Source organism: Cucumis melo, chromosome 9 (assembly GCF_025177605.1).
Source record: "Cucumis melo cultivar AY chromosome 9, USDA_Cmelo_AY_1.0, whole genome shotgun sequence".
Lineage (NCBI taxonomy): Eukaryota > Viridiplantae > Streptophyta > Magnoliopsida > Cucurbitales > Cucurbitaceae > Cucumis > Cucumis melo.
In genome coordinates, this window is record NC_066865.1 from 7,446,932 (window position 1) to 7,460,630 (window position 13,699).

The 13,699-nt window shown below is 35.5% G+C and overlaps 1 protein-coding gene across 1 annotated transcript; it reads left to right on the forward strand.

Annotated features, from left to right (window-relative positions):
• The first annotated feature begins 8,278 nt into the window (after positions 1-8,278).
• On the forward strand, positions 8,279-9,002 carry LOC127151069 (uncharacterized). Its single transcript, XM_051090462.1, has 3 exons — positions 8,279-8,531; positions 8,633-8,814; positions 8,892-9,002. The coding sequence occupies exons 1-3, from the start codon at positions 8,330-8,332 to the stop codon at positions 8,922-8,924; spliced, it is 417 nt and encodes a 138-aa protein (XP_050946419.1). The 5' UTR covers positions 8,279-8,329; the 3' UTR covers positions 8,925-9,002.
• Positions 9,003-13,699: the final 4,697 nt, after the last annotated feature.

Sequence of the window (13,699 nt, forward strand, 5' to 3'; positions counted from 1 at the left end):
AGTCTCATACCTCTACTGCATGTTCAATACTTTGCTTCTATGGTTGTTTTGGTTACATTCTGCTACTTCTTCTGGACTCCAAAGGTTTTGTTGTTTGGTTTGTGGTTGTGTACCTTCCTTTGATGGTAATGTAGTTTTTTTTTTTTTTTTTTATCTTTCTCTAAAGTGGTTAGGTTTCTGGTGGTGGTGGTAGTGATGAAGAAGTTTTTAGTCTGTGAAAATATTTGGGTTTCAAAGGTGAATGAAGCTTGGAAGGTGAGTGATTGTGCCAGTTTTATGTGTTATGCGATATGTAAAGCTTTATGTAGATTTATTTGATTTAACAGGTTCTTTCTAGGAGTTTTGACGATGTATCTAAGTCGAATTAGTTTGTTGCTTTGTTTTATTTTCAATGTTAGCTTCTTTATCTTGCTAACTCCAAGGAAATGAGATTAGTGAGGCTACATTTGGATTTTTTTTATTGAGAATTTGTATTTCGTTACTGTAGATTTAAAGTCCAACTTTCGGATCCTACTCAAGGAACTAAGAGTACGTCCTATTTGAAACCCTAAACGAGGGAGCAGATCTAATGTAACACTTTTTTTTTATGCTTTAGATTTCTTTTTGAAGTACAACAACTCGTTTATTATGTCTTTTAAAAAATATACCGTATACTTATGACTGGAATAATTCATGACCGTGAGGTATATCTTGGAATTTAAGTCCAAAAACTTGTAGTTTGTAGTTTAAAATTATTATATTCAATAAACTGGTTATTCAGGACTTATTAGTGAAAATTAAATACTATAATCTTGAATCCAATAAACTAAGGTTCCAAGGCTATCTAGTGTAGACTTGAACTTTATATAGAGACATAAATATGGATCAAGTTTGAGTATATAGCGTAAATGGTCTATAGTATATAAATAAGGTTGGGTGCCTTATTTTAGGGACACTATGATGCGACCCGCTTTGTAGTTAGTACAAATGATGTAATCCTTAATCGTTCATGTAAAGACGTAGAAGTAGGGGCATCCTATGTAAAGAATTCACATAAGACTAGAACCATTAAATAGTAACTTTTAAGTTAGAACACCGTTGACTATATAAAACTGACTATTTCGATTATTGATGACCTAGGTAACTTAATTTTAATCCTGAGCTGACTATAAACTTCTATTCAAACAGAATTATCTTTAAATTTGCATAGGTGAGGGTAACTCATCAGTGCTGGCTCAATAAGCCTTTCATTTCAAGGGTAAGACTAGGTGGATGACTAGGGACATAGGGTACAAGACGAAATTCACTCCTACCCGTTTTAGGGTTAGTAGATAGGTTGTTCTCATAAGGATAGAATCCAAGTCTTGAATAAGGAGCTTCACCCTTTCACTGGCCCAAGAGGGATTCAGTTTATAAGTTGGATCTTAAACCAATTGTTCAATAGTGGATCGGTAGGACTTAAGGAGGAAGATGTAATCTCGATGGTGAAACGATATATTGACCCAACCGAGGTTACGAACAACCTATAAAGAATTAACTTACTAATCATGGTAATATCAGATGGACAGAAATATATCTATAGTGAGGGGAGTGTAACTACAAGACTTTAGTTAAATGACCCGTTAGTTAACGAATGTCAATTAGCTCAGTCTAAAAGGGTTTAGCGAATTAATTTTGGATCATTGGAGTCCATGATCATGGTTAAAACAATATGATAAAATAATTCGAATTGTTCGAATTAGGTAAAGAGAGAGAAACTAACGAATATATGTGATATAGTCATCGATTATCAGTTTTAGATATAACTTTATGTTTAAATGTGATTTAAATATTAAAAATATGAATATGGATTCATATTCGAAAGCTCGAAATTGATGAAAATGGTCAAAGTTGTAAACAGTCAAAATGTTGATTTTTTACTTTGAAAAGTCAAATGTTGATCGATTTTATATTCGAATATGATTTAAATTTTTGAAAAATAAATGCAAATTCATTCTCAGGAGGTCGAAATTAGTTAAGACAGACAAAATGATAAAAAGTCAAAATGTTGACTTTTGACTTGAAAAAGTCAAAGTTTGACTTTGACTTAAATGGTTAAATGACCATATTGCCCTTGGACTAAAGTTAGTGGAAAAATCGAACATTTTGTTGGATAATCCCACTAACACTTAGTGGGATAGGTGGCTACATGAGATGTAAACACCTAGCCCACTAAGTTCCACTAATGGTTAGTGGATTATTAAGTGTTAAGATTTAATCAACTAATTACATGCAATTAGCTTATTTAAAGGCTACTTTTCATTATTTTGAAGACTTTTGGCCAATTTTGTATTTTGGTTTTTACAAACAATTTTTTCTCTAAAAATCTCAACCAAACTTCACCTCCAATTTTCGTCCCTTTATCAATTTTTCCTTCACTTAACGGATCCCATAATCTGATTCTACGTTTGGAGAATAGCGGATCAACTCTAGTGGTGGTCTTGAGATCATGTTCGTAAGGAGATTTTGAGGAACGGGAAGCTACAAAGGTAAGTATTTTCTATAAACTCTAATTTCATTTAATTAGGGTAAGTTTAAGCATGTTAATCTCTAAAATTATTTAGTTGCAATTAGAGTAAAATTGATTCTTCGTTTCCGCTACGCATGCCTCACTTTCCTTGCAATATATATGCATATATCCCTTTCATTAGATGTTTCCATTTTAACATTATGATTAAATAAAAGGGGAAAAAAGTACCAAGAGAATATAGTTTCTGCCTATCACCTTCTGATTTGAAACAATTATTTTATCTTATGTTATATGTATCGGCTTGTAATCTATTTGCTCTAGTTAGTAAAGACCATAAATAGTTTACTGAGTTTGTCCATCATTATTCAGGCTTTCTTTTTGCTCTCTGCTAAACAAACGGTTGAAGATCTCCAGTTTCTAAAGAACAAATGGTGGGTGGTTCCGTCTTGGAAACTTGCAAGAATTTGATATTAGTTTTTAATTACCTCAAAACATTGGATAATTAAGTTTTCCATCTTTTATCTTTGACGAATTCCATTGTCTATATGCTTTAATAGCCAACTCAATAGTTAAACTTCTCGCTTTCTTTGTTGTTGGAGTAGCTAAATGGTAGCCTAAAAAGGTAAACGATCGTGTAGAAAGCTAAGCAATCGTGTAGAATGCTAAGTGATCAAATTTTGAAAGCTAAGCAACTGTGTAGACAACGAGGCGATTAGGTTAAAAACTAAACGATCATGTAGATAACTAGGCGATCAAGTAGAAAGCTAAGCGATCGTTGAAGGTTGAAGACTGTGAAGGCATTCATGATTTGTTATTTAAGTCTTGTATTAGGATCTTGTTTCATGTATTGCTGTAGACGGTATATATAAACACAATATTAAGACTTCATTTTATATATACACATGCAAAAGAGAAATATTATTATTGTTTCTAAAAGAATATTAATTTTATTGATTTGTTGACGTAAGAAAAAGTATTTATATATTTGTTTTATTTTCAAATCAACAATTACTAACAAAAACATGTGACAAACTGACACTGAAGCTTTAATAACACTATGGAAAGGCATCTTTAACGTCAATTTAAAACTGACATCAAAGCACAACCAATATTAAGATGCTTTAATAACATGATCATAAATGTTAGTTTAGAACTGACATCGTACCTCTTTAATGTTGCTTTTATACCGACATCAAAGCCCAACCGATATTAAAGGGCTTGAATAACACTATCATAGATGTTGGTTGCCAACCGACATCATTCCTCTTTAATGTTGATTTTAAACCGACATTAAAAGCCAGTTTTGTTGTAGTATATATATATATATATAGTAGAGGTTCAACGTGATAAACAATGTAATGGTCAAAATGGTAAAAACGGACGGTAACGTTCGTAGTAGTAAAAAAAGTGACGATAACGTTTATAATGATAAAAAAGTTAATTAAGAAAAACATTTTAAATTTTATTTTAGCAAAAATACAAATATATCATTATTATATTTCACCACACCACACACAATGTCTGGATGACGGTGAGGCGTGCATGTGGAGCTTTTTTCTCCCCTATGTTTATGCATTGTGTTTCTCTTGGTTTCTGCTCTTCTTTCTCATTTTGCTGCCATGTTGTCCATGTTTGTACCTGGTTTTTAACCTATGTTTCTGTCTTTTTTCTCCCCTATGTTTATGCCTTGAGTTTCTCACGGTTTTTCCCCTTCGTTGTCACATATGTTTATGCCCTATGTCTATGTATGTACCCTGTTTTTTAACCTGTGATTGTGGTTTTTTTCTCCTCGTTTATATGCCTTGTGTTTCCCACGGTTTCTGCCCTTGTTTCTCACATATGTTTCTGCCCTTTTTTGTATATTATTGAAACGCTCCGAATTTCGAGGTAAAATTTTAGCATTTATGTGAATTTTTCGGGATTTTAAAATTTTGTAGATGATGAAATAATAATATAATATTACTCATCTTATTATCATTATTTATTATTATCATTATAAATTAATATTAAAACCTTTATTTTTTTGTTATTGAATATTATATTCATTATGTGATATTAATGTTATTTTAATTAATTAATATTAAAAATTGTATTATTAATTTTATTTTTATTATTTAATATTTTCTTTTATTATTTATATTATTATTATTATTACTTTTATATATTTATTTTGCTTTAATATATATATATATATATAATAGTATTTTTTTTTAAAATAAACCCTAAGGAGCGCGCGCCCCCTCTCTCTTTCAAATTCGTCTTCTTCTTCCTCGTGTCACGTCGCCGCCGCCCATTTTTCTTTTCTTTTCCTTCCGTTCGCGCACGTCTCCACCTCCGCCCCTGTCTCCGACCTCCTCTCCGTCACCAGCTCGGTCGTACGTCATCGTCCGCACGAACGTTCCCTCCTTCATCTAACCGGCCGCACACCACCGACGGAAAGCCACCCAACTGCAGCCGTCTCCGACCTTCTTCTTCTGGGTTCCGCGTGCACGGCCAGCCATCGGCCATCTCTGCCTCGGTTGTACAGCGTCGGCCGTCGTATTTCTAGCATCAACGTAAGTAACCGGGCAAGCCATTTCTGCCATCACCGCCGGGTGGTGTGGAAATTAAATCGGCTCCAAGCCGGCTGTGTGGAGCCGAGCTAGCCGAGCCGCCATCCTTGCCCGAGCCGAGCCCCAAGCCAAACCGAGCCGCGAGCCGAGTCAAGCCGCGAGCTGAGTCAAGCCGCGAGCCGAGTCAAGCCGAAGACCGAGTCGAGCCCTAAGCCGAGCTGAGCCGAGGACCGAGTCGAGCCGTAAGCCGAGCCGTGAACTGATCCAAGTCGAGCCGAGCCGAGTCGAACACCTCCAAGCCAAGCCGAGCTCTCTGTTCACCGAGCCATCTAAGCCTTCCTTCCTGCACTTCGGGTCACGGTGAGTCTTCGGTAAGGATTGTTTTTGATGAATTTCCTAATGTTGCTACATCCGATTCGAATTTGAATATTGGAATAAGATTTGATCCTACCTTTCATCCCTTAAAGGTATTAAGGAGTTGACGTTTAAGTTCTCGGGTTCCGCGGCAGGCTTGTTTGGAGATAGCTTTCCTTTCCTTGGGTAAGTCAACGGATGTTGTTTACGACCATTTAAAATGACTTCTACTAGTATCATCGATTAAAACCTTCGTGTTTTCGTTTAGGTGTATCCGTTGAGCGTGGACTCGATCGAGGGGCATAACCGAGTATCAGGTAAGGGTTTTCCTACTACTAGACCTTGGATCGAGGCTGGAAACGTAGTAACCCACAGGGGATTACACGTTAGTAACTGTACCGAATAAATGTATGTGCGTTTGACTTTTAAGTATTGTTGCTATACCCTTGTCTGATGTAAAGGTAACGCGACCGCTAGTTGTAGCTTGTGTGCTATCGGGTGTAAGGAGTTGTTTACGGATAGACCCCGATGCTGGATGTTCGGTATAGTGTGGTTATGTTAATGGGCTACGTTGTAGATTGGAATTGTATGTCGATGGACCTTAAAGTTTTACGGTTAGGTACGTGGTAGTCTTCGATCGGGACATTGATCATGGAGTTTGGTCGGGGAAGGACGGTGAGTCCGATTTTGATTGATTAGTTGACTGGGTCTAGGGGTTATCACAATGGTGTGCGAATTGGAAATGCATATAGCAACTGAGGATGTAGTTGTTTAAACCTATACTATCTGACTGGCAAAGCCTATGGCGGAATTGTAATATGAATGTTGTTGGGGTATGACTGTTGTAGACGGTTTAGTATGGACTGAGGGGTAACGGTTAGCTTCATCTATGGGGTAGTGTACCTTACGGATATGTGCATCCTTCGGGAGCACTAGATTCATATGTGCATCCTTCGGGAGCACTAGACTAATATGTGCATCCTTCGAGAGCACTAGACTGATATGTGCATCCTTCGGGTGCACTAGACTGATATGTGCATCCTTCGGGAGCACTAGACTGATATGTGCATCCTTCGAGAGCACTAGACTGATATGTGCATCCCTCGGGATCACTAGACTGATAGGTGTATCCTTCGGGATCACGAGACTGATATGTGCGTTCTACGGAACCACTAGACTGTTATGTAGGGTACCCCTGAATAGGAAGTTAACTGTTGTTCCCTAGTGGGCCCAGTAGTGGGTCCCTTACTGGGTATATTTATACTCACCCCTTTTCTCTTCTTTAATTTTTCAGGTAAGGGTACAGCGAGGGGCAGATCGACGAGAGGCAGGAAGGATGCGTGAAGGCCATATGGACTCGTCTGGTTTTCTTTATGCTTCCGCTGATGTATTTTGTTAGAATATTTGGTTTTGTGATTTTGAGTTGATGATCTGAGTATTTTATTTGAAACTTTTGTGACTGTGATTTAAATAGGGCCCGAAACTGTTTTTTTTTGTAATATTTCTAACGTTTTAATGAATCGTACCGGTCCGTTATGAATTTTGTGTTTTGTGGTCGAGTCTTTGCACTGAGTAGTGACCTCAGCTTAAACCGAAAAGTTGGGTCGTTACAATTATCCTATTTTTTGACCTATGTTTCTGCCTTGTTTATCACGTATTTTCTTCATTCTTTTGTTACATATGTTTCTGCTTTTGTTCTTTGTTTATAATCCCTCTTAATTGATGTTTCCACAACGATGAAATCTGGTTCAAGTTATTGAACCGATTTGTAAACTCTGAGGCTGCTTAACATTTGTTTTTAAAATTGATTTTTTGTTTTGAATGTTATTTTTTGACGCTTGAATTTCGGGTCAGTGCTTCTCCGTACAAGGTATGCAATCCTTCCATTTGTCATTTATTTTTCTTCAATTATGTTGCATTAAAAGAACATGTCATGTTTTTACCCTTACTTGTATCCTAACTTTTTATTTTTTTTAGAACATTCGTGGTCATCCCACCCTTATAAGAGGTATTATGGCTTAGCCATATGTACATTAAATTTTCATAATGTATTTGTTTATTTCATTACAATAGAAATTATGTAGTTAAGGCCTATTTACAGACTACACAGTATTGGTTTTGTAATAAATTATTTTCATGGACATTTCATTTATTTAATGAATTAATATTATTTTTCTTTCATTTTATGTTTTAAATTTGTGTTTATTTTTAACTTTCACGTGCAACACATTTTTTTTGAAAAAATGACCATACCAATGTCTTCATTTTTATTACTATAACTATCCAATTAATTCACAACAATTCTCATTTAAAAAATATAAAAACTTTCCTACTACCATATTATAACAAGAATAGACTAAAATGGGATTTTCAATCATTGTATGTAATAGGGTTGATAACTTCACAATTTTTTTAAGTGAAAAAAGTTATAAATTTTTTAACAATCATTCTAAGTAATACAAACAATTTTGTAACTTCACAATTAATAGTATTTTTTAAATATGACCATAAGTTTGGATAGTCATTAAATTAAGTATATGTAAAAGGTAATTGAATACACATTAAATAACATAAAAAAAATGTGTTTAAATGAAATTTGTCATTCACTATGACACATAAAATTGTGAAACATAATATTTTTAAAATACTATTTTCACAAGTACGTACTTCTACCACATACTATTTCTATAATAGCTATCACACGTAGAATTGTACTTACAATTTCATAAAATTGTACCGCAACCCGTATTTTAAAATAATGCTTCAAACATGTTATTTTTTGTATGTTACATAAACTAAGTTTAGGGTTTTACTCAGTGCATAATAAGCTTTCATTAGGGATTTAAATGTTCATTAGGGATGTTTTCACAATGTATATTGATAGTGTACTAATAGACTTAGTAAATATTTTTTATGAAATTTTACGAACTTTGAAATGGATCACCAAACCTTTCTTGGAGTCCTAACTGCATTCACAATAGCCCAACATCAGATGCTCCTAACGTTGGAGGCACTAGTGAACGACAATAAGCGTTTCCCACAGACACCCTACGATATAAAACATAGAATTAGGCAGCTTGCATACTTTCGGATGATACACGAGTCTGATCTTGTGTGTAGCGAAAGCACCCGCATGGGTAGGCGAAAATATGCAATTCTATAACACTTACTTAGGATTGTACCTCGACTTTCATCGGCAAAAATTATTGATGTTGAGGAAATGATTACGATGTTCTAGCCGTCCTTGTGCATGACATGAAGAACTGCGTAATTCAAGGGGAATTTGTACGATTCGGAGAGACAGTCTCGCCACATTTTAACGTCGTCCTGTTGGCTGTGCTACGACTATACAACGCGTTGATAAAGAAACCTGTCCCAGTAACAAACAACTGCATTGATCAACATTGGAAGTGTTTCGAGGTGGGCGTAGTATATGTAGTAAGTTTGTCACGTATCAGTACGTCACAGTAATGTAAGCCTCTTTGTCTAAACTGCAGATTGCCTTGGGGCATTGGATGAGATGTACATAAAGGTGAATGTACCCGCAATAGACTTGCAAATTCTCTGGATTCCCTTGCTCGACAAAATGGACTGCAAGTGCCAAAGGGTATTTAGAATTATCATTTTCGTTGCCCTTTTTGAAGTTACATATGGAATGTCCATAAAGGACTGCTTTTCGGTACTGGATGAGATGCGGGTTATCCAAATGCTAAGGGATTTCTTGCCCCATAAAGAGGCCAGCGCTACCACTTGCAAGAGTGGCGTGGTAATGGAAATGCCCCAACGACTGCAAAGGAATACTTCAACACGAAGCACTTTTTGGCACGAAATGTGATTGAGTGCGTTTTCGATATTCTTAAGGGTCGTTGGGTAACACTTCGTGGGAAGTCGTACTATCCCCTCTAAGTGCAGTATTGCACCATCCTTGCATGTTGCTTGCTATATAATTTGATAAACAAAGAAATGACAAATTGCGACGACATTGACAAAGTTGACGAGGGGGACTCCAGATACACGACCACCACTATAGAAGACATTCAGTTCATTGACATGACAACCAAGTGGTCCAACTGGCGCGAGGATTTAGCTAAAGCAATTTTCACAGAATGGTAGTTACGTAACGCTTAGCTAAATTGCATTTAAAATTATAACCCATCAGTTGTATGCCAATGTGTTGTTATTTTATATGTAATGCAACAGTGCATTATTTACATATATTATATGTCATAATATTGTTTCTTCTTCATTTCTGTGTCGTACATGCCGAAATGTAAAATTACTAATGGGTTTCATGAATTGTTTGTAGTTTATCATTCTCAGTATGGCAACATCGTCTCGTGCCCTAAAGCATGTATGGACGAAGGAGGAGGAGAAGGGCACTCTTGTAGAGTGTTTAAGGGATTTGGTATCCATGGAGGGGGGTGAAAATCAAAGAATGGTATGTTCTAGCCAAGTTACCTAGCCCAACTGGTATGCATGATGATCGAAAAATTACCTGGATGTCGGGTCTGCGCTACAACTGTGATCGATGGCAGAATAAAGACACTTAAGCGGACATTACAGACTATCGCAGAAATGCGAGGACCAGCGTGCAGTGGGTTTGGCTAGAACGATGAGGCAAAATGCATAATTGCGAAGAAGGAACTATTCAATAACTGGGTTAGGGTAGGAAACATAAATTAAACGTTCCATTACTTGCCCAATGTACATTTACTTCACAAATTTCATATGAGTACTTTTAAGTGATCCTCTTATTTATGCAGTCGCATCCTGCAGCGAAGGGGCTCCTTAACAAACCATTTTCCTATTACGACGAACTTTCATATGTGTTCGACCGTGATAGGGCGACGGGTCGCTTCGCTGAGACGTTCGCGAACGTGGGATCTAACGAGCTTGTCAGGTATAAGGGGTTTGACATGTCTGATGGGAATGAAGAGTTTCCATCAGTGTACAGCTAGGGGATTGACATGTCCTAGGAGGATGTACGCGCATCACGACCTTCTCGTGCTTTGAGGGTAGGACTGGATCGAGTGGATCGACGAGGAAGAGGGGAAGCCAGCGAGAGGTCGAGCTTTAAGTCATACATATGGCGCTGGAGTGAACGAACGACCAACTCAAGACGATTGTGTGGTGGCCTGCACGCGCCCTTGCCAATGACAACCATGTGCACCAGGAATTTTTTTGCATATTGCGTGAGATACCAGAACTAACTAGATTTAGGAAATAAAATCTTCTATATTATTCTTTCCAAAAAATACTTTAAGGGCAAAGCCCTACTAATTCTAATAGAATCAAATATAAAAAGAATTTAACACATAAATAAAATCCAAATAAAATATATATTTGTATATGTATAAACCTACTGGATACAATAATGACTTTGAATAAAAATAGGAATTGGAAGAAAACAAAATTAATATTAAACTAAATTAATTTTGAATCACTGTGATAAAAAAAACCGAATGATGAAGAAAGTCACTGTGATTGCACCATTGTCGACACATATGAAACCATTATGAAGAAAATCTAAAAAACCATTTTTGAAATTCGAACTAAAGAAAATGTGATAAATTTGTCTTAAGATTGTTATGACAATTATCAACACTACAAAACAGGAAAACATATATGTATATAGATTTGAGTCCAACAAATTCACGTTGTCTCCTTAAGACAAATTTACTCACCCTCGTGCTTGAGTTTTAAGAGTAGTTGTCTCCCAGAATAGAACAGATCACCTTTCTTCTAAGAGTAACACCCCGTCTAGAAGATCAGCAAACAAAACTTTGTGGATCTACCGAATGTGAAGATTTTGAATAATGGAGAGAAAATATTTTTGGAAGAAGACAAATGATTATTCAAACCAAATAGAAAAGGACCGTATTTATAGACTTATTCGTGGCCATTCGGAAAGTCGTGTTCTTTTTCTATAATACTTTTCATGAAGTGATGCATCCACTTATGATGCATCCACTTATGATGCATCCATTCATGAAGAAGCACAAATAGTTATTAGTTTTCATGAAGTGATACATCCATTCATGATACATCAATTCATGAAAAAACACGAATAATAACCATTTATTCCAACATATTTTACATCACCATTTATTCCAACATATTTTACTTTAAATAATTTTTCATCAACACTCGCTCCCTCCAACGTTTTAGATAACTCCACCTATCGGCCATTGCTGATGATCAACTCTCATGATTACTTTCGTCGACTATCTTTCCGATGCTTAACTTCGTCTACAATCACCACTGGTAACTATTGCTAACTTATGTACCTGAAGGACATGCTTCGATGACCATCTGACAGCCACCTTCAGCACAGACCTCCAACAATCATTTCCAATGATTGACTCCAATGTCCAACTTTCTAAATTACAGCCTTTATGCCAACCATGTATATGGCTACCACAATGAGTACAACTTCTAAAACTATGCATTTCTTTGTTCAACATTACTTGAGGATTCTACCAACATGGCTAATGTCGAGTGCCACTTTGATGTTTCCCCAATAGTAGGATATTGTTCATTTCAAGAATAAACCATTTATGACTTTACTTTTGGGTTCGTCCAAAATGTTCCATACCATTAGTGGTAGTTTTTCTCCTTTATATATCTATTACATCACCTCTTTATCCACATAATGTGTAAGTTGGATCGCATTCTTAACATCAATGTGCATGCATAATAAACTTTGCCAACAATTTGGTCTAAGATGTTATAATTAGCCCGAAATTGCTTGATGACCTATTTTTTTTTTTTTAACAATACAATCGTATATCCACTCATTTGAAAGTATATTGTAACTTTGTTGTTCATAAAACATAAAACATAAGTATTTTTTATGACTCAAGTACAATGGTTACATGTAAGAACTGTAAAACGTATATGAATTAGGTTATAAGTTGCTAGAATTGAGTGTTAAAATTTTGGAAAAATATGGATGCAATTGAAGGGCTAAACAATAAAATAAAGAAAAAAGAAAAAAAATATGAACCAAACCTTATTTTTAAACGAAAATTTTAAAAAATTATAAAATGGGCAAAATATTTATACTTCATTGAGGATTTTTGTTTTTAAGTGGATTTTTTATTATGAAGTATAGTGAAAATAGTTTTTCTTTTTTATTATTATTATTCTTAAACAAAACCCTTTTTAAAACTCCCAATAATACACGTGTAACTCTAAAACTTAAAAAAAAAAAGAAAAAAGAAAAAAAATATAATCCACTTTAAAAAAATGTATATGTAGAATTATTGAATAAATTATTTTTAAAAAAAATCATTAGAAAAGCAAATTGTTTAGACTAGAAAAAACTACGCAAAACATTCTATTTCAAAACTAAACTCAACACTTAAAAAAAAATACTTGGCAAACATAACTATGTACCCCGATCACATGTATATAAATTTGACATATAAAATTTCAAACTTTATAACTCAACTCGCATCTCAAACACTCATAAACAACTATGTCATATCAACACTCTAAATTTACAAAAATACTGTGTAACCATCAACATCCAATTTGATCTAGGTAATATATATATTCATCGATCTTTAAAAAATAATATAATTAAATTCAATAAAATAAATTTCGGCAAAAAAAAAAGTATCTCAACACACAATTAAAGTACTGCATTCTCATACTATAAGAAAACGGAGCATTCCCGACGCCTAAAAAGACGTCGGCATAAAGAACGTCGGGAAAAAGGGTATTCCCGACGCTATCGACACTGCATCAGGAGAGACGTCGGGAAAAACCTTTTTTCTGACACATCAAACAGGCGTCGGCCATGCGGCGTCGGAAAAAGGCCAAATTAATTTTAAAAACACATTATTCCCGACGTCGCGCACAGTGCATTTTGGGAAAACCGTTTAATGAGCATCGGGAATTCTCTTTTTCCCGACGCATTTTGGGAATTTTCCGATGCAATATCACGGGAATAGGGGGTTTTTCCGACGCATTTTGGGCGAATTCCCTTTTTAATCGTTTCAGTTATGTATTTTACAGAACTGAAACCGAGAGTAAAAAAGAGAGGAAGAGAGGGAAAAAGAGAGGAAGAGATCGTCGAAGCCGAGAGAAGATCGAACCGTTCCACCGTCGTTCTGCTGCAGTTTCACCACCGTCCCTCGCCACCGTTCCGCCGACGTCTGCCAATTTAGGTAAGTGGAAAATTAAAATTTGATTAGTTTAAAGTTATGTTTTAGGGTTTTTTTTAGGAAAATTGTTTTAGGATTTTCTTTTGGAATAGATTTTTGTTTGTTAAATGTATTTTTGTATAGAATGTGTGTAA